At 35.3% G+C, this 25,439-nt stretch overlaps 1 protein-coding gene across 4 annotated transcripts in view; it reads left to right on the top strand.

The window, feature by feature from the left end:
* The window catches only part of RMDN1 (regulator of microtubule dynamics 1), a 55,263-nt gene that overhangs the window by 24,391 nt on the left and 5,433 nt on the right, over nt 1–25,439 (top strand). For all 4 annotated transcript variants that reach the window (XR_006300495.1, XM_043601315.1, XM_043601316.1 and 1 more), the window contains exons 3-5: nt 2,218–2,314; nt 4,358–4,517; nt 21,973–22,062. Coding sequence is in view for 3 of the 4 variants with exons in the window: in XM_043601315.1 (XP_043457250.1) it covers nt 2,218–2,314; nt 4,358–4,517; nt 21,973–22,062 (347 nt within the window). In the remaining variant the exon portion in view is untranslated. The remainder of the gene's footprint in view (nt 1–2,217; nt 2,315–4,357; nt 4,518–21,972; nt 22,063–25,439) is intronic.

Below are 25,439 nucleotides of genomic sequence, written 5' to 3'. Positions count from 1 at the left end.
GGAACCTGGGTGGCGCAGTCGGTTAAGCGTCCGACTTCAGCCAGGTCACGATCTCGCGGTCCGTGAGTTCGAGCCCCGCGTCAGGCTCTGGGCTGATGGCTCAGAGCCTGGAGCCTGTTTCAGATTCTGTGTCTCCCTCTCTCTCTGCCCCTCCCCGGTTCATGCTCTCTCTCTGTCCCAAAAATAAATAAACGTTGAAAAAAAAAAATTAAAAAAAAAAAAAGTTAAGAATAGTGCACAAAAGATTTAAATCATTTTAAATTATTAGCTTTATTTCTACATTCTTCTTTTAATTGTGTGGATGATGAGTTGAAGCATTCCTAGATCACGTTAAGGACAGTCATCTCTATCAGTCTTCTTGGAAAGTCTGAGAAAAATCAGTGAATAGATTTAAATATAGCTTTGCTGTTTACACATACCATGTATACATTCAAATATGCCAGATCAGTATATTTAATATTGTATAAGTTTTGTGTGACAGCAGCTGTAACAAATTACCACAAATTTAGTAACCTTAAACAACATAGATTTATTATCTTACAGTTCTGTAGTTCAGAAGTCCCCAAAATGGCTCCCGGTAGATTAAAATCAAGGAGTCGGCAGGGCTGTATTTCTTTCTGGAGGCTTTAGGAGAGAATTCTTATTTTCAGCTTCTAAAGGCTTTCCACATTCCTTTACTGAAGACCCCTCTCCTCCATGTTACAAACCAGCAATCATTTCACTCTGGCCTTGTTTTCTTTGTTATACCTCATCTGACTTTCTTCTTCCACCTTCCTCTTCTACTTTTAAGGACTCCTGGGAGTATATTGGGCCCCCTGGCTAATCCAAGATCATTTCCTATCTTAAGGTTAGCTGATTAGTAGCCTTAATTCTAGTTACAAACTTAATTCCCCTTTGCCATGAGACCTATACATTTTTACAGGTTCTGGTGATTAAGATGTAGACCTTTTGGGGACCATTATTCTGCCTACCACAAATATTGACTAAGAATGCTAAGATTACTACTTTTTAAGAATCTTTGGATTGTTGGGAGTACCTGGCAGGCTCAGTTGGTAGAGCACACAACTCTCGATCTTGGGGTTGTGAATTTGAGCCCCAGCTTGGGTATAGAGATTACTTAAAAAAAAAAATCTTTGGGTTGTTGTAACCCAAATTTGGACAATCAGCCACTGATAAAAATATACAATAAAATGGAAGCAAACTTAAGAAAGTTAACCAGCCATGTGAATATCAAATTCTAACACCCAACCAGATTGAGGTAGGATTAAAGAAGAATTTGCTAATTCATTTAATTTTTCTTAAGCTAGTTATAAGTATATCATGATGTTAACTTAGTAAAAAAGTACTTCATATAGTGTCAAATTCAGATTTTTTTCTGGTCTAGAGCTTAATTTTAAAAAAAACCTCAAATACATTCTTATCAATTAAAGCATACTAAGGTAAATAATAAACTTAATTGAACATATTGAAATGTTGGCTTATTTGTAGGACTAAGTAATACTGTACCCTTATAGAAGACAATTCAGTATGTTGTTCCTTAGTAATAATTGGAATATCCTGAAATTCAAGCTTACTGTTTTTTTCAGGAACTAATCAACTTATTTTAGAGCATCATGTTGTCTATAAGGTTTGTATGTTTTGTAGTAATGTATAAACTAGTTAATGAATTGGTTGGTGTATAGTGCCAGTGAGGGTAGTTTCAGATTCTCTGTGTAGTTAAATTCATGTAAGTTTTTGATGACAGATTTGACTCTTTCTGTAACAGCATCTATATAAGTTAGATCATAGAGTTTAGTGAAACAGTGTGGTACAGTCCATTCAAATTAACAATTTTCAGTACTGGAAGTGGATATTACATCATCATTTTCAACAATGGATGGTATTTAGCAACAACAACAGAGAGTTTGTGTGTGTGGAGGGTAAGGGTACCATAACTTTCTTGCAGGAAATTGCATTTTAAAAAATATATTTAGTCAGTTCCACAATAAGTTTTCTATGTTTTTCTTTTCTCCGGTTTCAGTAAACAGTTACTGAGATAGCTTCATTTACTTCTTTCTGCTACACTTAAATATAGGTTCTTCAGAATTTCTGATACTTCTTTATAGGTGATTTCTATATCTAATTTCTTTTTCTTATATATGAAAGTGTTTATGTTTCTTAGCATTATTGCCATCTGGCTTGGGAAGACCTACTTTATTGTGTCTTTTTCATTTTTAGTGTTCAGAGTTGAAGAAATTCTTGAACAAGCAGACTACCTATATGAGAGTGGAGAAACAGAAAAACTTTATCAGTTGCTGACTCAGTACAAGGAAAGGTAGGGAATATATGATAGGCTTGGGTTTGCAGTTTCCTCCAAGTTTTTGTTATTTAACAATTAAGATGGTTCTTGGTGCTTGAAATTTTTATAATTTTTAAAAAAAATTTTACTGCAAAATAATGTTTCTTAGTGTTTAATTTATAGTATAATGTTTCAGTAAATGATTCACAAGTGCTACATGTATCTCAATGATTTAATAAAGGTGATTCTCCATAGTTATTCTAGTAGAATGTTGAAGTATTTTTTTTACATTTGTTATTTTGCTTTGGATCATATGAGGTAGTTGTATATATGGTTATCTCATATATCTATGTTGTATATTTCTCATCTTTTTAAGTTAATTTCTTACTGGCAGAGGATATAAATGAATTAGGATGATCATATGCCACCATTGAATAGTATCTGTGTATCACTTCAAATTTTTTTTTTTAATGTTTATTTTTGAGAGGGAAAGAGAGTGCAAGCAGGGGAGGTACAGAGTGAGTGGGAGATGTAGAATTCGAAGCAGGCTTCAGGCTCTGAGTTGTCAGCACATAGCCCATTGCGGGGCTTGAACTCATGAACCGTGAGATCATGACCTGAGCTGAAGTCGGATGCTTAATGACTAAGCCACCCAGGTGCCCCTGTGTATCAATTTAGAAGCAGTTTTTTAGAGCAACTAAAAATGCCTCCTTTTTCCATTTTAAGTATTAGATTACATGTTTAGTCCAGAGTATCACTATGTAGTCAGTTTTGGGAAGGATTCAAGTGGAAGGAGATTCTACCCTATTAAATAGGTTAAATAAGGCTAAAATGGCATTGCCAGACCACATATTTACTTAATCTTCTAAGCTAAAGATACTGAGTCATTTTCAGCTACCCTTCTTAGATTCCCAAGACCAGTTTTCCACCACAACCCATCAATTTTACTTCCCAAATGTCTATAGGATCCATTTTTTCCTCTCCATGTTCCCCTTAGTTACTTGTAGGGGCTGGTTTGGTATTTGATAGTCATTTCAGTAATTACTTGAAAAGCAAGCTGTAAGATAGTTACCCCATATTTAATTATAGATATACAGTTGCTACCTTTAGTTTCAAAATTTTATGTGACTACCATTTTTTTAAGTTTATTTATTTATTTTGAGAGAGTAAGTGAGAGAGAACGTGAGCAGGGGAGGAGCAGAAAGAGAGGGAAAAAGAGAATCCCAAGCAGGCTCTGCTGTCTGTGCAGAGCCCCATGTGGGGCTTGATCCCGTAACCGTGAGATCATGACCTTAGCTGAAATCAAGAGCCGGATGCTCAACCGACTGAGCCACACAGGCCCCCCAGGTGAATACCATTTTTTGTTAAGAAATATATAATGGGCTTAAGGGCAGACATTTAATAAAAAGGATAAAAAGTCTAATGTTTTAAAAAATATTTCTAACTCTTAATTATGGTTACTATTTCATTTATTAACCATTTCTTAGTTTATAAAAATATTTTCAAATGGAAGTTCTTCAAGGGGTCCAGTGCCCTTACTTAAAATATTTCATGCATCATGGAATGGATGACACACGCAAACATAGGATTTATCTTGAGATTTTGTTATATTCAGTCATTTATTAACACATATTTATCATATGCCTATTGTGTGCCAGGTACTGTATTTTGGTCTACGGATATAGCAGTTTTGTTTTTTAAAGCATGATCCTGTCTATAAAACTTATTTATTTTATGGGACTATCTGAACCAGGTAGTGAGTTGTCTGAAGTGCCAAAGCCTTAAGTTACATGTTGAATTTGTAGTGCGTTTGGAGAATTAAAATACAAAGGTCTTTTCTAAGGAAGTTAATATTTTAGATATCATAAGAAAGTTTAATATTTATGTGTAGTATTTTGTAGGAAATTTTAGCAAATAAAGTTTTTGTGTGAAAGAATATAGCATTGTGAATAATGACTTTTGACACTGCTAAATCTTCACTGACCTGTAAGACTATCATTATGTATTCATTAGTGCTGTGACCTTTAACAATTTTTACATTTGAGCTAAACTGGTTATTTTATATTTATTTCAAATTAGTGAAGACGCAGAGTTACTGTGGCGTTTGGCACGGGCATCACGTGACATAGCTCAGCTTAGTGGAACCTCAGAAGAGGAGAAAAAGCTCTTGGTCTATGAAGCCCTAGAGTATGCAAAAAGAGCACTAGAAAAAAATGAACGCAGTTTTGCAGCTCATAAGGTGAGGTCCTTAATATAATGAAACTGTTACTATCTATTGAGAGGTACATTAGTCTATACCTACCTATGATTCCTGATTTATGTGGGAAAGAAAATTTGTCTATATTAAAGAAGTAGGGAAGAGATTTATTTTTATAACATTTGTTCAAAAAGATGTAGTTTTTTCTTTGCATTCTTGAACATTTATTCTAACTTTATTAGTGTGTTGATAACTTAGTTTTGTGAATGCTTATTTTTTTATTTTTAAAAATTTTTTAACATTTATTTATTATTGAGAGACAGAGACAGAACATGAGCATGGGAAGGGCAGAGAGAGAGAAAGACAGAGTCTGAAGCAGGCTCCGGCTCTGAGCTAGCAGCACAGAGCCCGACGCGGGGCTCGAACCCACAAACTGCGAGATCATGACCTGAGCCGAAGTCGGACGCTTAACCGACTGAGCCACCCAGGCGCCCCTGTGTATATTTATTTTTAAACAGTTAATAGTTTCATGAATTACCTATACCTTTATTCCTAGTAGTGTAAGCACTTGACAATTGTTTACTCATTTTCCTCACGTTATATTTCTGTTTTATGTAGAGGTGAGAGTAGAGTGGCTGGACAGCTGAGACCTAGTGTAACTTTCACATGTAACTCTGCTACTTTCTGAATTTCCTAATTGGTTTAGAATAATGTTTTTCAATGGACACTGTAGGGAGACATGGGGACATTATTTGTCTTTTGATTAGGGCATCATGTTATCATGTTGGACTATCCTCAGCAGACCCCCAAAGTCATCGTGACAGCCAAATTCCATCTCCACCATTTCTAAATGCTCCCTTCTTAGAGGCCAGTCTCCCTCAGCACCCCCTCCCTGATTAATACTGGTTTATATTAAAAATAAAAAATAAGGATTCTTTAAGTTTGTTGAGATTTGTTTTATAACCCAGAATATGGTCCACCTTTGTAAATTTTCTTTGTGCACATGAAAAGAATGCTTATTCAGTTTCTTGTTGGGAGTATTTTATAAATGTCATTCAGGTCAAGTTGGTTCATAGTGCTGTTTGAGTCTTCTGTATCCTTAATGATACTCTGTCTGCTTGCTGTATAAATTATTGAGAGAAGGATGTTGAAATGTCCAAGTATAGTTGTAGGTTTGTTTCTTTGCAGTATTTTTAAATTTTTTTCTTTCTTTTCTCTTGTATTTTATTTTACTTTTTAAAATTTACATCCAAGTTAGTTAGCATATAGTGCAACAATGATTTCAGGAGTAGATTCCTTAATGCTCCTTACCCATTTAGCCCATCCACCCTCCCGCAACCCCTCCAGTAACCTTCTGTTTGTTCTCCATATTTAAGAGTCTCTTATATTTTGCCCCCCTCCCTGTGTTTATATTACTTTTGCTTCCCTTCCCTTGTGTTCATCTGTTCTGTGTCTTAAAGTCCTCATCTGAGTGAAGTCATATGATATTTGTCTTCCTTTGACTAATTTCACGTAGCATAATACCTTCTAGTTCCATCCACGTAGTTGCAAATGGCCAGATTTCATTCTTTTTGATTGCTGGGTAATACTCCATTGTGTATATAGACCACAGCTTCTTTATCCATTCATCCATTGATGGACATTTGGGCTCTTTCCATACTTTGGTTATTGTTGATAGTGCTGCTATAAACATTGGGGTGCATGTGCCCACTCAAAACAGTATAACTGTATCCCTTGGATAAATACCTAGCAGTGCAATTGCTGGGTTGTAGGGTAGTTCTATTTGTAATTTTTTGAGGAACCTCCATCGTGTTTTCCAGAGTGGCTGCATCAGTTTGCATTCCCACCAGCAGTGCAAGAGAGATCCTCTTTCTCCGTATCCTTGCCAACATCTGTTGTGCCTGAGTTGTTAATGTTAGCCATTCTGACAGGTGTGAGGTGGTATCTCATTGTGGTTTTGATTTGTATTTCCCTGATAATGAGTGATGTTGAGCATTTTTTCATGTGTCAGTTGGCCATCTGGATGTCTTCTTTGGAGAAGTATCTATTCATGTCTTTTGCCCATTTCTTCACTGGATTATTTGTTTTTTGGGTGTTGAGTTTGATAAGTTCTTTATAGATTTTGGATACTAACTCTTTATCTGATACGTCATTTGCAAGTATCTTCTCCTATTCTGTTGGTTGCCTTTTAGTTTTGCTGATTGTTTCCTTCACTGTGCAGAAGGCTTTTTATTTTGATGAGGTCCCAGTAGTTCATTTTTGCTTTTGTTTTCCTTGCCTCTGGAGATGTTAAGAAGTTGCCGTGGCCAAGATCAAAGAGATTTTTGCCTTTCTCCTCAAGGATTCTGATAGCTTTCTGTCTTACATTTAGGTCTTTCATCGATTTTGAGTTTATTTTTGTGTATGGTGTAAGAAAGTGGTCCAAGTTCATTTCTCTGCATATTGCTGTCCATTTTTCCCAGCACCACTTGCTGAAGAGACTGTCTTTATTCCATTGGATGGTCTTTCCTGCTTTGTCAAGATTAGTTGGCCATAGGTTTGTGGGTCCATTTCTGGGTTCTCTATTCTGTTCCATTGATGTGAGTGTCTGTTTTTGTGCCAGTACCATACTGTCTTGATGATTACAGCTTTGTAATACATCTTGAAGTCCAGGATTGTGATGCCTTCTGCTTTGGTTTTCTTTTTCAAGATTGCTTTGGCTTATCGGTGTCTTTTCTGGTTCCATATAAATTTTAGGATTTTTTGTTCTAGCTCTGTGAAGAATCCTGGTTAATTTGATAGGTATTGCGTTTTTGTTTTTGTTTTTAATTTAAAAAAATTTTTAGAGAGAGCATTAACAGGGGAAGAGAGACAGGGAGAGAAAGAGAGAGAGACAGAGAGAATCCTAAGCAGGCTCCATGGTCAGCACACAGCCTGATGCTTGGCTTGATCCCATAACCCTGGGATCATGACCAGAGCTGAAATCAAGGACCCTCAACTGACTGAGCCACCCAGGTGCCCCTTTTTGCAATTTATTAATTTTTGTAGCATGTATTTTAAAGTGCTGTTATTAGGAATATAAACATTTAGGATTGATTATATTTTCTTGATGCATTGACCTCTTTATCATTATAAAATGATCCCCTTTATCTTTGAAATAACTCTTGGGTTTTTTTGTTTTTTTCTTTTTCTTTTGGTTTTATAGTCTACTTTGATATTAACGTAGCAACTCTTATTTTCTTTTGATTAATGAAAGAATTTGTAGCATGTTACGTCCTTTTCTGTCCTTTTACTTTTAACTGATTGTGTCCTTATATTTAACATATACTTGTAAACAGGTGATAAGTCTTTGATTTTCACTTCTGTATTTTGCATCATATAAAATTCATCATTGTAATAACGTACACTGCAGTAGATTTTTAGCATTTTCACTGTGTTGTGCAGTCATCATCACTGTCTAATTCCAGAATATTTTTGTTACTCCCAAAACAAATCTTATATTTATTACCAGTTAATCCTAATTCTCCACTTTCTGTCCCCTGCCAAGCACTAATCTAGTTTCTGTCTCTGTGAATTTGCCTGTTCTAGACATTTTGTATAAATGGAATCATATAATATGTGTCCTTTGTGTGTTTGGCTTCTTTCCCTTAGCATAATATTTTCAAGGTTTATCCATACTGAGTATGTGACAGTACTTCATTTTTTTATGACTAATACTTCATTGTTTGGGTATACCAGTTTTGTTTATCCATCAACTAGTGAACATTTAGGTTGTTTCTACTTTTTTGCTATTATGAATAATAGCACTGTAAACAATTGTGTACAAGTTTTTGTGTGAACGTCTGCTTTCACTTCTTTTTTTTCTTATTGAGGTAACTTCACACAACATAAAATTAACCATTTTAAAGTGCCCAATATAGTGACATTTAATACATTTACAATGTGGTGTAACCATTACCTCTATGTAGTTCCAGAACACTTGTATCACCCTGGAAGGAAACCCTGTACCCATTAAGTACTCACTTTCTATTTACTCTTATTCCCAGCCCTTGACAAACACTAATCTGCTTTCTGTCGCTATGGCTTTACCTACTCAGGATATTTCCTAGAAGTGGAGTCATACAGAATGGGATCGTTTGTGTCTGACATCTTTCACTTATCATGTTTTTGAGGCCCATCCACATTGTAACATGTATCAGTACTTTATGGATGAATAATATTCCATTGTATGGATATATACCACATTTTGTTTACCCATTGATTAGTTGATGGACATTTGGATTATTTCCACATTTTTGGATATTGTTTATAGTATAACTATCAACAGTCGTGTACAAATATTTGTTTAAATACCTGTTTATAGTTCTTTTGAGTTTCTAGGAATGGACTTGCTGGGTCATATGTAATTCTATGTAATTCTTTTTGAGGAACTGTCAAATTGTTCTTCAAAGTAGCTGTACTATTTTACATTACTGACAGCAATGTATGAGAGGGTTCCAGTTGCTTCACAACCTTGCTAACTCTTGTAATTATCCATTAAAAAAAATAACAATTACTGGGTGTGAGGTGGTTTCTTATAGTTTTGATTTGCATTTTCTAATGAGTAATGATGTTGAGCATCTTTTCATGTGCTTATTTGACATTTGTATATCTTCTTTGGAGAAATATTCAAATTCTTTGCCCATTTTTAAGCTGGGTTTGTCTTTTTATTGTTGAGGGTTTTGTTTGTTTATTTTTGAGAGAGAGAGAGCACAAGTGGAGAGGGGCAAAGAGAGAGGGGGACAGAGGATCCAAAGCACGCTCTGCACTGACAGCAGCGAGCCTGATGTGGGGCTCAAACTCACGAACCATGAAATCATGACCTGAGACGAAGTTGGACACTCACAACTGAGACACCCAGGGTCCCCTTTATTTAGTTTTAAGAGTGTTTTCTGAATATTAGTTTCTGGTTATATATATAATGTGCAAGTATTTTCTCCCATTATGTGGATTGTCTTTTTACTTTCTTGATGATTTCTTTGATGTATAAGTTTTTAATTTTGAAGAAGTCCAGTTTAGTTTTCTTTGATTGCTTGTGCTTTTGCTGTCATATCTAAACTCTTGTCCAGTCCAAAATTACACAGATTTTCACCTATTTGTTTCTAAGAGTTTTATATCTTTTAGCCTTTACATTTAGTCTTTGATCCTAAAAAGTTAACCTTTACACATGGTGAGGTAGGAGTTCAAATCCATTCTTTTCCATGTAAATTTCCAGTTGTCCCAGCACCATTTGTTGACTCTTTTTTCTCCATTTTCATCCTTGATGAGAATCAGTTGAACATAAATGTATGAGTTTATTTTTGAATTCTCAATTCTCTTTCATCAGTCTACATGTAGACCTGTTGGTCTTTGTGCCAGTATCACGATGTCTTCATTACTATAGCTTTGTGAAAAGTTTTGTAATAAGTAACTGTGAGTCCTCTGTTCTTTTTTAAGATGATTTTGAGAATTCTGAGTTTCTTCAGTTTTCATACATATTTTAGGATCAGCTTATAAATTTCTGCAAAGGAGCCAGTTGGGTTTTTGATAGGGATTTCATGGAGTCTGTAGAGTAGTTTGGGGAGTAGTTTGCCATTTTGACAGCATTGTATCTTCCAATCCACAGACAAGTGTTGTCTTTCCATTTATTTAGATCCTTTTTTTTTTTTCCAACAGTGTTTTGTAATTTTCATTGTGCAAGTCTTGTACTTCTTTGGTTAGATTTATTCTTTAAGTATTTTATTCTTTTTAATGCTATTGGAATTCTTAATTTCATTTTCAGATTGTTCATTGCTAGTGTATAGGAGTGCAACTGACATTTGATCTTATATACTATAGCTTTGCTAAACTCATTTATTGGTTCTATCTACTAGTTTTTTTGTAGATTATTTAGGGTTTTTGTTTTTTCTTTTTTTTCTTTTAGCGAGTAGGTGAGTGGACAAGAGGGCAGAGGGGGAAAGAGAGAATCTTAAGTAGGCTCCACGCAGAGCAGGGAGCCTGATAGGGGGGCTCCGTCCCATGATCATGGGGTCATCACCTGAACCGAAATCAAGAGTTGGACACTCAACTAACTTAGCCACCCAGGTGCCCCTATTTAGGGTTTTTCTTTTTTCTTTTCTTTTTAAAAAGTGAAAGTGAGGAAAAATAAATTTTAATAATGTAATCCAATAAAACCAAAATATTAATTCAGTTTGTGATCAATAAAAATAATTTTTTTATTATTTTTTTAATAGAATTTATGGTCCAGTTGGCTAACATACAGTGTGTACTGTATGCTTTTGGTTTTGGGGGTAGATTCCTGTGATCCATTGCTTACATACAACATGCAGTGCTCATCCCAACAAGTGCCCTTACAATGCCCATCACCCATTTTCCCCTCTCCCTCACCCCTAAGATTTTTCTATCTATGACCATGTCATATATAAATAAACTGTGCATAGTTTTAGTTTTTTCTTTACAATTTGGACACCTTTTATTATTTTTTTTTCTTTTTTTCTTTTTTTAAAATTTTTTTTATTTTTGGGACAGAGAGAGACAGAGCATGAACGGGGGAGGGGCAGAGAGAGAGGGAGACACAGAATCGGAAACAGGCTCCAGGCTCTGAGCCATCAGCCCAGAGCCCGACGCGGGGCTCGAACTCACGGACCGCGAGATCGTGACCTGGTTGAAGTCAGACGCTTAACTGACTGCGCCACCCAGGCGCCCCTATTTTTTTTTTTTATATATATATTTTTAACGTTTATTTACTATTGCAAGACAGAGTCAGAGTGTGAGCAGGGGAGGGGCAGAAGGAGAGGGAGACACAGAATCCGAAGCAGGCTCCAGGCTCTGAGCTGTCAGCACAGAGCCTGATGCGGGGCTCGAACCCCTAAACCACAAGATCATGACCCGAGCTGAAGTCAGATGCTTAACTGACTGTGCCACCCAGGCGCCCTGGACACCTTTTATTTCTTAATCTTGCTTTGTTTTCCTGGCTAGAACTTCCAGTACAATGATAAGAAGTGACAAAAGCGGATATCTTTGTCTTGTTCCTGATTGTAGGAGGAAAGCTGCTAGGCTTTCACCACTAACTGTGACGTTAACTTTGGGCTTTCCATAAATGCTCCTAATCAGATTGAGAATGTTTCCTTCCAGCAACTAGTTTGTGGAGTGTTTTTATCATGAAAGGATGTTGGAATTTGTCAGATGCTTTTTTCTGTGTCTGTTGAGATCATCATGTTGGTTTCTTCCCCCTTCATTCTGTTAATGTGTTATCTTCCCTCAATTGATTTTTGTATGGTGAATTAACTTTGTATTTTGGGATAAATCTCACTTGGTCATGTTGTGTAATCCTTTTAATAGGCTGCTGAATTCAGCTTGCCATTATTTTGTTGAGGAATTTTATATCATAAGAGACACTAGTCTTTAGTTTTCTTTTTTCTTTTTCTCTGGTTTTATTGAGGAAGAATTGACATACATCACTGTGTAAGTTTAAGGTCTACAGCATGGTGGTTTGATTTGCATATACTGTGAAGTGATTACTACAGTCAGTTCAGCTGATAATCCATCTTCTAATATAGATGCAGTAAAAAGGAAAGAGAAGAAAAAAAGAAAAGTACTTTTTCCTTGTGATGAGAACTCTTAGGGTTTACTCTCTTACCAACTTCTCTATATATGATACATCAAGTTTAGCTATAGTCTTCATGTTGTACATTACATCCCTAATATAGTTCACCCTTGAACAACAAGGGATGCTAATCCCTATGCAGTTGAAAATCCACATAAAACTTCTGACGTTCCAAAAACTTAACTTCTAATAACCTGTTGACTGGAAGCCTTAATGATAACGTAAATAATCAATACATTATTTTGTATGTTATAGGTCTTATATACTGTATTCTCCTATAAAGTAAATTACAGAAAAGAAAGTATTACTAAAAAAAAATCATAAGGAAAATAAATTCACACTGTATTTTCTCAAGAGAAATCCATGCATAAGTGGATCCACACAGTTTAAATTTGTGTTTTTCAGCTGTACTTATTTATTTTATAACTAGAAGTTTATACATTTTGACCATCTTCCTTCAATTCCCCTTCCTCCTACCTTCCACCTCTGGTAGCCACAAGTCTTATGCCTTTTTTTGTTTGTTTTTTAAGATTCCACATATAAGTGAAATCATACAGTACTTTTATTTCACTTAGCATAATGCAGAGTCTATCTATGTTGTTGCAAATGGCAGAATTTCCTTTTTTTTATACCTGAATAATATTTCATTGTGTATGTGTACACACACACACACACACACACACACACACACACACAACTGCTTTATTCATCTTCTATTGGATCTGTACTTAGGTTGTTTCCATGTCTTGGCTATTGTAAACGCTACTATGAACATAGGTACAGATATCTTTTCAAATAGGTAATTTCATTTTGGGGGGATAAATTCCCAAGTAGAAATGATGGATCATATGGTAATTCTATTTTTAATTTGTTTTTGAGGATCTTCCATACTGTTTTCCATAGGGGCTGTAACAATTTAAAATCCCACCAACAATGCATAAGGATTCCCTTTTCTCCACATCCATGCCAGCATTTATTTCCTTTTTTTTTTTTTAAGTTTATTTTGAGAGAGAGAGAGAGAGAGCGCGCACGTGTGAGAGAGAGAGGGGCAGAGAGAGAGAGAGAATACCAAGCAGGCTCCGTGGGGCTCAATCCCATGACTGTGAGATCATGACCTGAGCCGAAATCAAGAGTAGGATGCTCAACCATCTGAGCCACCCAAATGCCTCTATCTCTTTTTGATGATGGCCATTCTAACAGATTTGAGGTGATGCCTCGTTGCTATTTTAATTTGCATTTCTTTAATGACTAGTGATGTTGAGCATCTTTTCATGCACCTGTTGGTCTTTCATATATCATCTTTGAATTTTTTTTTAATTTTTTTTTTACATTTATTTATTTTTGAGAGACAGAAACAGAGTGTGAGCAGGGGAGGGGCAGAGAGAGAAGGAAACACAGAATCCGAAGCAGGCTCCAGGCTCTGAGCAAGCTGTCAGCACAGAGCCCGACACAGGGCTGGAACCCACAAACTGTGAGATCATGACCTGAGCTAAAGTCGGACGCTCAACCCACTGAGCCACCCAGGCACCTCAATATATCATCTTTGAAGAAATGTCTATTCAGGTCCTCTGCCCACTTTTTAATTGCACTGATTTTTCTTCTGCTGTTAAATTGTATGTAATTGTATGAATTATAATTCAGATATTAACCCCTTATTACATAGATCATTTGCAAATATTTTCTCCCATTAGGTACACTTTTCATTTTGTTGATGGTTTATTTTCCTGTGCTGAAGCTTTTTAGTTTGATGTAGTCCCACTTGTTTATTTTTTATTTCGTTGCCTGTGCTTTAGGTGTCATATCCAAAAAATCGTTACCAAGACCCATGTTAAGAGGCTTTATTCCTGTTTTCTTTAGGAGTTGCATAGTTTCAGGTTTTACATTTAAGCCTTTAACTTATTTTGAGTTAATTTTTGTGAGTGGTGTAACGTTTATTCCTTATACATGTGAATATCCAGTAACCCTAGTGCCATTTTTGTAGTCTGTCCTTCTCAATTGAATATTCGGGGCTCCCTTGTCAGATATTAGTTGACTGTATAGTCTTGGGTTTATTTCTGGGTTCTCAGTTCTGTCTCATTTGTTTGTTTTTATGCAGTGCCATGCTCTTTTAATGCCTATAGCTTTATACTTGTTCTCCTTTCTCAGGATTTCTTTGGCTATTCAGGGTCTTTGTGGTTCCCTATAAATTTTAGGTATGTTGTTTTCTACATCCTTAAAAAAATGCCATTGGTATCTTGATGAGGATTGTGTTGAATCTATACACAGATTTTGGTGGTATTGACGTTTCAACAATATTAATACTTCCAGGGCACTTGGAAGGGCACGGTTTATGTGCTAATTTCAATTTATTTGTATCTTCTTTGTTTTCTTTCATCACTGTCTTGCAGTTTTCAGAGTAGAAATCTTTGGCCTTCTTATATACATTTATCCTATTTGGTTGTTTTTGAGGCTCTTGTAAATGGGATCTATTTCTTTGTCAGAAAATTTGTTGCTAGCATATAGAAATGCTACTGATATTTACATGTTAATTTTATATCTTGCAACTTTACTGAATTTGTTGATTAAACAGATTTTTGTTTGAATTTGGTTGCATCTTTACAACTTTCTATATATAGAATCATGTCATGTACAAATAGAGACATTCTACTTCTTCCTTTCCAATTCTGATACCTTTTATTTCTTTTTCTTGCCTGATTGCTCTGGGTAGGACTTCAATTACTGTGTTGAATAGGAGTGGTAAAAGTGGGTACCCTTGTCTTATTCTTGATCTTAGAGGACATCTTAAGCCTTTCATCATTGAGTATGATGTTAGCTGTGGTTTATCACGTATGGTCTTTATTATGTTGAGATATGTTCCTTCTATGTCTAATTCAACTTGTTAGGAGTTTTTTTTTTTTTTTTTTATCATGAAGGGATGTTGAATTTTGGCAGATTCTTTTTCTGCATGTATTAAAATATTCTTGGGGCGCCTGGGTGGCGCAGTCGGTTAAGTGTCCGACTTCAGCCAGGTCATGATCTCGTGGTCCGTGAGTTCGAGCCCCACGTCAGGCTCTGGGCTGATGGCTCAGAGCCTGGAGCCTGGTTCCGATTCTGTGTCTCCCTCTCTCTCTGCCCCTCCCCCGTTCATGCTCTGTCTCTCTCTGTCCCAAAAATAAATAAACGTTGAAAAAAAATTTTTTAAATATGATTCTTTTCTTTCTGTTAATGTGATACATCACTTTGATTGATTTGTGTATGTTGAATTGTTTTTGCATCCCAGGGATCAATCCCACTTGATCGTGGTGAATGATTTTTTTAATGATCTACTGAATTTGGTTTGCTAGTATTTTACTGACAGTTTTTGCAACTATATTAGGTTTCTTTTGTTGTGATGTTTTGTGATGGTTTTGATATCAAAGTAACACTGGTGTCATAGAATACTTAGAGGCATGTTCACTTTTTCTGGGTTTTTTTTTTTTTTTTTTTTTTGGAAGAATTGATAGAAGCTTGGTGTTAATTCTTTTTAAACATTTGGTAGAATTCATTAGTGAAGCCATCTGGTCCTGGCCTTCGCTTTGTTGGAAGTTATTTTGATTACTAACTCTTTATTATTACTTATTATTCATTTATTCGGATTTTTTGCTTATTCTTACATCAGTTGGATTGTTGTTTCTAGGAATTTTGCAGGTTTTCTAGGTCACTTAATCTGTTGCCATATGATTGTTGCTACTATTCCTTTATAATCTTTTTTATTCCTAGATTTATTACTGAGGTTAGTAGTAATGTATGCCCTCTTTGACTCCTGATTTTAGTAATTTAACTTTTGTTCTCTTATTATGTCTAGCTAAAGGTTTATAAATTTTGTAGATCTTTTCAGAAAATTAACTTGGTTTTGCTGCTCTTCTCCATTTTTCCTATTCTTTATTTTATTTATCTCCACTCTAATCTTTATTATTCCCTTCCTTCTGTTTACTTTAGGTTAATTTGCTCTTCTTTTTCTAGGTTTTTTTTTTTTTTTTTTTTTTTAATTTTAGAGAGAGAGTGTGTGAGCAGGGGAGGGGAGCAGGGGAAGAGAGAGAGAGAATCTTAAGCAGGCACCATGCTAAGTGTGGAGCCGGACATGGGGCTCATGCCCATGATCCTGTGATCATGACCTGAGCCAAAATCAAGAGTTGGGAATTCAACTGACTGAGCCACCCAGGTGCCCCTTCTTTTTCTAGTTTCTTAAGGTATAAGGTTAGATTATTGACTTGATTTCTTTAAATATATATTTTTTATTTTTTTTCTTAAGTTTGTTTATTTTGAGAGAGAGCATGTGAGATTGAGCAGGGGAGGGGTATAAGACAGGGAGAGAAAGAATCCCAGGCAGGCTCCCAAACCCACAAACTACAGGATCATGACCTGAGCCAAAATCAAGAGTGGGATGCTTAACCAACTGAGACACCCAGCCACATCTTGATATCTTTCTTTAAGGTAACCATTTACAGCTATAAGTTTCCCTCTGAATACAATTTTGCTAAATCCCACAAATTTTGTTATGTTGTGTTGTTTTTGTTCTTAGGGAATTTAAAATTTTTTCTTGTGATTTCTTATTTGAATGTGTTATTTAGGAATGTGTTTTTTTTAATTTCCACATAATTGTGAATCATCCAAATTTCCTTCTTTTATTAATTTCCATTTTCATTTTACTGTGGTCAGAGAACATACTTTGGTTTCTGTCTTTTAAAATTTGAGGCTTTTTTATGGCCTAGTATCTTGTCTATCCTGAAAAATATTCCATGTGAATTGAGAAGAATACGGTGTTGGGTAAAGTGTTCTGTACATGTATGCTAGCTAGGTCTAATTAGTATATAGTATTGTTTGAGTCTTCTGTTTGATGATTTTTTCCTAGAACTAATTTGATGATTTTTGACTAGTTCTATCCAGTCTTGGAAGTGGAGTATTGAAGTCCCCAACTATTATAGTTGAATTGTCTCTTTCTACATATATTTGTTTATAATTGTTATATGTTCTTGATACTGTTTTTCTTTGTCTCTCATGTAACAGTTTGGTTCCTAAAGTCTGTTTTGTCTGATATTAGATCATTATCTAATTCTAATTAGTATATCACTTCAGCTTTCTTGTGAGTACGGTTTATGTGCTAAACTTCCCTGTTTTTTGTTTGTTGTTTTTACTGTTCATTTATTTTGGAAAGAGGGAGAGAGAACACAAGCTGGGGAGGGGTAGAAAGAGAGGGAAACACAGAATCTGAAGCAGGCTCTGAGCTGCAGCATAGAACCCAATGCAGGGCTCAAACCCACAGACTATCATGACCTGAGCCAAAGTCAGGTGCCCTAAAACTTACCTGTGTTTTACTTTAAATGTATATACATTTGAATACATATATATTATATATATATATATGTATATATGTATATTGAATACATATATACATCTGAATCTAAATTGTAGACAGTATATAGTTGAATCATGTGTTTTAATACATTCTGCTGCTAATCTTTGTCTTTTAATTGGAGAGTTTAACCCATTCACATTTAAAGTGTAATTGACAATAAGAAGTTCTTTTGCAATTTTGGTATTTGTTTTCGATCTTTTGTTTCTTAAGTCCTCCATTAGTGTCCTTTATTAAGTATTCCATAGATTTATTTTGTTTTGCCATTTTCATTCTTTTATTTCTTATACTGTATATTTTGAGTTATACTCTTAATAGTTATCCTGAGTAATACCATTACCATCATAATTTGTAATTACCAAGTTCATATTGGATGTCAACTTAATTTTAGTAGTATACCAACTTTGCTCTTATATATCTCTGCTCCCATCCCCTTATTCTGACACAGTCAGCTAGCATTTTGATCTTGGACTTCCCAGTCTCCAGAAATGATGAGTAATAACATTTCTGTTATTTTAGCTGACCACTCTAGTGTTTTGTTCTAGCAGGACAAGCAGACTAAAGCAGGTGTCCATGGTTTCTGATTTGGCTGTTAATCTTATTGAGGACCCTTTGTACATGACAAGTCATTTTTCTCCTATTTTCAAGATCATCTCTTTGTTTTTTTATCTTTGACAGTTTGATTCTGCTGTTTCTGGTTGTGGATCTCTTAAATTTACCTTATTTGGGGTTCTTTGTTTTCATCAAAGTAGAGAAGTCTTTGGCATTTATATTTTTAAGTATTCATTCTACTCCCTTTCTCTCCTCTTCTCTCCTACTGGGACTCCTCTTATGTGTATTTTGGTAGACATGTGGGTGTTTCACAGGCCTCTGAGTCTGTGTTCATTTTTCTTCTTTCTTTTTACTTTCTGTTTCTCATAGAGTGTAATCTTAATTGACCTGATACCTTCAAATTAGCTAATTCTTTCTTCTGTCCACATCCACTGTTGAGCCCTTAATTCAGTGTTGTGAATTTTTTATTCCATTTATTGTACTTCCCACCTTCAAAGTATATGTTTGGTTCCATTTTATAATCTCTGCCTCTTTATTGATAATTCTCTATTTAATGAGACATTGTTCTTAGTATACTTTAGTTCTTCAGACATAATTTCCTTGTTGAACATACATAAAGTCTAGGAAGCCCAACATCTGGGCTTCTTCAGGCATAGCTTCCTTTGATTTTTTTCCTCCTGTATGTGGGTTATATATTCTTATGTTTTGCATGCCCTGTAATTTTTTTGTTGAAAACTGGACATGTTAACTATTATAATACGGTAAATCTGGAAATCAGGTTCTCTCCTTTCCCAGAATTTGTTGTTGCTGCTTTTAGTATGTGTTGTTTTTTTCTTTTTTCTAAGATTTTGTTTTAAGTAATCTCTACACACAACATGGGGCTCAAACAACCCTAAGATCAAGGGTTGCATGCTCTACCGATTGAACCAGCCAGGTGCTTGTGTTGTTTTTCTTGTAACTTCTTGACCAGATTCTGTAAAGTCTGTGTTCTTTGTTATATGTAGCCAAAGAAGTCTCTGTTCTCTTAGTTTAGTGGTCACCAAATGATTGGGCATACATTTTATAAAATGTTTGGAGCCAAAATGTTTCCCATTCTTGGTCATGGGGCTCTCTGTGTGTGTTGGGACATACCATTAGCCCTTAGCTGGGCAGTTGTGCCTTGGCTTTCACTTTCAATTTGTGAAGAGCCTTAAGCTCAAGGCCTTCTCAGATCTTTCCTAAGCTTTTTGTTTTTGTTTTTGGCTATGGTGTTATTGCATAATTAGCAAAATGCTTTGCCATTTAATTCAATAACAAAATAATTCACATTTCACGATGCTTTCAAAGCATGACATTTGAAGTCCATTTTATCTTCCTTTGACCTGTGCATTGGTAATAAAGTGTCATGGTATGGAGTATGCGTGGCACTCCAAATGCTTTCAGGTTATAACACTATCACTGTGATTTACAGTGTATAGAGCAGCAGTAAGAATCAGTTAAAATATTACATATGATCTCTTATCACAATTCAACCCTGCCATTGTTGAGCAAAGCCAGTCAATTCATAAGTGGTGAGTGTGACTGTGTTCTAGTAAAGCTTTATTTGTGAGCACTGAAATTTGAATTCGATATAATTTTCGTATGTCATGAAATATTCTTTTGGGTTTTCTTATTTATTTATTTATTTATTTATTTATTTATTTTAATGTTTATTTATTTTTGACAGACAAAGCATGAGCGGGGAAGGGGCAGAGAGAGAGAGGGAGACACAGAATCTGAAGCAGGCTCCAGGCTCTGAGCTGTCAGCACAGAGCTTGACGCGGGCTTGAACTCACAGACTGCGAGATCATGACCTGAGCCAAAGTCGGATGCTTAACCGACTGAGCCACCCAGGTGCCCCATCTTTTGGCTTTTCTTTATTGAACCTTTCCAGCACCCTTAGGGACATCTCTTTACCTAGCCTTTCCTCCCAAGCTTTTCATTAGTTTATTTGCTGGAGACAGCAGCAATCTAAGATATTAGTTTATAAATGTTTTCAGTAAATGCCCCCCTGCTCTGGCACCCCAGAGACAGTTTTATCACTAGGGCCTTTTCAAGTTAGGTGAAATATGTACAAGGCCAGTCTTCCAAGGAGCCACCAAACAAGTCAGAACAAAGATTACAATTCTCCATGAGTGAGATCTGTTCTGTACCCTCAGGTATTGGGAATGGCGGGGGATGGGGGGGTGGGTGCTGTTTTATAGCTCTTGCTGAGATTGGGAGTGTGGGATGATAAAACAGCACAGAATTCACTATTCTCATTAGGAATAATCTGATACTTTGAATAAGCGTTCCCAGGTCACCTCAAGCCTTAGGTTAATTTCAGAGTTCCAAAAATAAGTTGATTTTGATAGTTGTTGCTCATTTTTTTTTGCAGTGCTTTTATGGAGAAGCAGAATTCAGAGTTCTTTACTTTGCCTTTTTCACTTATGTCACTCTTAGTTTTTGTTAATTTTAATCCAATTTGGCAGTCTGCTTTTCATTTGGGGTTTTGGACCATTTACATTTAATGTGATTAATGATATTTTGGGGTTTAAATTTCCTATCTTTCTATTTGTTCATCTGTTCATCTTCTTTTTCTGCCTTTTCTATTGATAATTTTTTGGATTCCATTTTATTTATTTCATTGACTTAATGGCTATAACTCTGTGTCATGTTGTTTAGTGGTTGCTTTAAGGTTTATAGCATACATCTTTAACTTACTGTCCACATCAAGTGATATAGCACTTCATATGTTAATAACTGCTCTTTGTGCTATTATTGTAATATATCTTTAACATATGTCAAAAATCTCAAAATACTGCCAGTCTAATCAGGGAAGAATGTTTAGGATTCATCCATAAGCTTATGTTTGTTTTGCATATAGAAGATGGTGAGATACATAAGAGAAGGTGTTTTTATCCAGAGTCCTGATATGTGGGAGAAGATCAGAACAGCAAATTTGAAACCCTGTGTAACCACCTAGTCCCCTGGATTTAGGCAGCTGGGTAACTCTCAGTGGAGATTAAGTGAGCATAGCCTATAGAGGGGTGTGTGTGTGTGTGTGTGTGTGCACGCGCGCGCGCGTGCGCGCGTGCACACGTGCACAAATTATGTTATGTTTTAAGTTATACTTTTTAAGTTTCAATAAACTTACCAAGATTTTGGCAGAAAATAGATTTAAACAGAAGTTTGTTTTAGTTAAAATCTTTGTGGTTATAATTCTTAAAACCCCACAGAAATAAGCTCAAATAAAAATGGAGGGGCGGTTTATTAGAAACTACTGTTTCTAATAAAACCCAAAGGCAGGGTGTTTTTGGTTCAGGAAAACCTGGTTTGATTGCTCTGAGGTTTATATTATCTCTTTGCTGTTACCTGCACATCTTTTTCTCTGCAGACTCTTTTTCTCATTCTACATCTTGTGACTTTCTACAGCACTTGAATTTATGAAGCTTGGATATTAGGTATTTAGTCCTTAGGGACAAAACTCAGATTGTCTCAGTTTGGGTCTGTTATCCCATCTGTGGCTATGGGGACAACATCACAATTGACAGATGTGGCTCTTACTACTAGAACTGTGCAGATGTGGGAGAAGAAGCAGCTTGTAGAAAAGAGGATGAGAAAATAAAATGATAGTTATTCAATTGCAAATTTTTAAAAATTTATACTCTGGTTATAAACATGAATCATTGTCTTCTCATTGTGTTGATAACTTCCTTAGAGATTCTGTATTCTTTACCTTGTATTATAGTTCTCAATAGAGAACTATAGAACACGTCCTGTCCTTGAGTTCCTTAAGGGCCATGTCTACTTTCCTTTGTATATGACAGTATATTTTATTCAGTTTTTATGCTAAGTTTTTGTTGAATGAGAATGACTATTGAAGAATAAATACTCAGTTTTACCTTGTATTGAGTGGAGTATTAGTGGGGTATTATTATTCTTATATGGTTTTTTTTTCCTTCTATTTTTAGTGGTATGCAATCTGTATTAGTGATGTTGGAGATTATGAAGGCATCAAGGCTAAAATTGCAAATGCTTACATTATCAAGGAGCATTTTGAGGTACTGATGAATTTTAAAAGTCATTACTTTTTTTAATAGATTTCTGTTTCACTTATTTATTGCTGTATAGCAAACCATCTAAAATTTAGAGACCTAAAGCAGTGACAGCTTATTTCTCAAAATTTTGTGGGTTTACTCTGTAGTGGTCCTTTGATCTGTTTGGTGTAACTGAGATCATTTAGATAGCTGTGTTCACCTCTGTCTTCAGCTGGGACGGGAATGCGCATGATATCCTGTCAAGTGACTGTTTCTCTCCACTTTTCTTTATATTATTTAGTAGTCTAGCCCAAGTTTCTTTATAGCATGGTAGCTGGCTTCCAAGAATGAGCATTCCAAGGTAAAATTCCAGTGTGGAAACTTTTATCAGGCTTCTGTTTTGTATCACACTTAGTAAAGTCCTGTGGACCTAAACAAGTCATGTGGCCAAGACAAGAGTTTGTGAGAGGGTGCTATATAAGGTCCTGAATACCCAGAGGTGTGGTCTAGTCTAACAATCTAACACAATTGACAAATCCAATAGTAATAGTACTGTTAACAGTATTATCTCTGTGTGGGTATTTTGTATTTTAATATTTCCAGTTACTTATTTTATAGTAAGCTCTTTGTTAGGTGTCATGTTTTCTAGGAGTCTGTATTTTTTATGATGCGCATAAACACTACTTCATTGTCCTAAGCAAAACTAAACAAAAAACTCCCAAAAAACTGACACTAAAAACCCAACATATTTATTTCTCTTGTGATATTTTAGACCATTGTAAAAATGCAAAGGAAGAGAATATGATGGAAACATACATGGGGAGAATGTTAGATAAGCTCTTTACTAGCCTTTCTGAATTTTATAGTTATAGTCTCAATTCATAGTTTATATAATGGGTAGTAGAAAAGCTAGGAGTCAGGAGTCCTAGCTTTTTATTCAGACATCAATGGTGTGTGTGTGTCTATATATATATATATAGACACACACACACACACACACGTGTATGTGTGTGTATGCATATATATATATTTCCATTTAATAATATGCAACATTTTTCACATTTTAAGAACTTTAAAATCAGATTATATTATATAATCAATGGTATCCTATAATTGGCAGTGCTTTTTTCTTTTTAGTGGTACATATAATAATGACATATTGTAACTTTCACAGTATCTTAGATTCAGTGAAATGCCATAGTTTGTTCAGTGGCATTAAAAAAAATTGCCTAAATTATTCTGTGCTATATGATGTAGAAATATGTGACAAATTCAATGTGAAAAATTAAAAATTGCAGAAAATTGTATTAATGGAAACAGAAAAGGCTATATTTTTTAAAAATGATGCATTGCAAGTTTCACGTGTGTGTAAGTATATTTAGGGGCGCCTGGGTGGCGCAGTCGGTTAAGGGTCCGACTTCAGCCAGGTCACAATCTCGCGGTCCGTGAATTTGAGCCCCGCGTCAGGCTCTGGGCTGATGGCTCAGAGCCTGGAGCCTGGTTCCGATTCTGTGTCTCCCTCTCTCTCTGCCCCTCCCCCGTTCATGCTCTGTCTCTCTCTGTCCCCAAAATAAATAAACGTTGAAAAAAAAATTTTTTTTTAAATAATAATGTTTAGTATTTACATACTAAAAAGATCATTTATACTATTATTTCTAATTCCATTATTATATCCAAAGCCATAAGGAATTACTGTCTTTGGATTGTTGTTGTTTTAAAGATTTTATTTTAAGCAATCTCTACACCCAACATGAGGCTTGAACTCACAGCCCCCAAGATCAAGAGTTGCATGCTCCACCGACTGAGCCAACCAGGCACTCCTATCTTTGGATGGTTTTTTAAAAACACTTCAACTAACGGCAGGAAGAATTATAAAAGAAAGGGTTTACTTGAGAGTAGTCCCTCTCAACCCCTCCTGTAAGAAAATTAAATTCCCCTAAGCATCCATTGTATGTTACGAGTTAACTTTTCTCCCTTGCATCTAGAATGGTACTAGCTCTATACCATTCTTGGTAGATTGGAGAAAGTTAGTTATTCATATAATTTTTTGTAGGGCTTAATTTTCTAATGGAACTCCAGTTAGGAAAGGATGGTTAGTGTATAAGTTGTGTATACTTTTCTTTTTTAATTTATTTATTTTGAGAGAGAGTGAGAGAGGGCATGAGCAGGGGAGGGATAGAGTGAGACACAGAATCTGAAGCAGGCTCCAGGCTCTAAGCTGTCAGCACAGAGCCTAACTCAGGGCTCGAACCCATGAACTGTGAGATCATGACCTGAGCCATAGTTGGGCACTTAACTGACTGAGCCATCCAGGTGCCCCTAAGTTGTGTATACTTTAAAACATATTTTACTACAAATCATATGACTATATTTAGTGGAAAAGTAAAATAAGGTCAGTGCTGATTCTTACCCATATTATTGAAGCAAGATTTCTAAGTCCTACTCAGCCTTATTCTAGGTATTACTTCTGCTTCCATTAATCAGTGTCAGTAGTAAATTGATACTTTTGACAAGTAAAATTAATAATGATGTTGGTGATAGAAGATATTACTGTGTTAAGTACCTCCTATTACTTGCTCATTTAATTTTTTACCACAACACTATAAAGTAGGTATATTATTCTCTCAATTCTATAAAACAGCAAACTCAGGCCTTGGCAAGAAGAGAGAACTTGCCAAGGTCAAAAAGGTAGAAGTCACTGAGCTGTGATTTAAATTCTGTCAGTCTTGGCTTCAGAGCTCACATTGATAACCAGTTACAAATATTTTAAAATGCGTATCTCATAATTACTAACTGAAAGTGAAAATGTGGGTTTACTGAAAAGCATAAAATAGAAGGTCTCAATTATTTAACAAGGGTCTTTTATTTTTAATAGGATTAACATTAATCTGAGATATTCTTAGTGGCGTTCAACAAAGTAATTGAAAAAAGGAATAGTTGAGTTAAAGCTTATCTGTAGTTTATGCTTTACATTAATTCACATAGGACTTTCACATAGTAAATAGAAATTAGGGAGACTTTATCAATGTATTTTACATTGCATATAATTATTTTACTAATAAATTCTGTGACTTAAATAGCATTTTTCCTTTGTTAAGGATAAATGGGGAGGTTGAATAAATTCTAAATACAAGAAGAGACTTTTAAAATTATTATGTAACTTTTTTCTTATTTTAGTAAATAATGCTATTTAATGCAATATTCATATAGAACTTGCCAAAAATAACTTCCTTTTCTTATCTAGAAGAAACATTGAGAACTATAGTTTTCAAAATGAGATTGATTTACAGATTTCATGTTTTTCTCATATTGATAAATCCTATCAGGATTTATTGCCAAACTTTATAAAACAGAACCTTTAATACAAGTCATTAACAGTGTATTGAAATGAATTTATTAAC

This window comes from Prionailurus bengalensis, chromosome F2 (assembly GCF_016509475.1).
Source record: "Prionailurus bengalensis isolate Pbe53 chromosome F2, Fcat_Pben_1.1_paternal_pri, whole genome shotgun sequence".
NCBI lineage: Eukaryota > Metazoa > Chordata > Mammalia > Carnivora > Felidae > Prionailurus > Prionailurus bengalensis.
The sequence above is the reverse complement of the archived record's forward strand: the minus strand, read 5'-3'. Positions and strand labels throughout refer to the sequence as shown.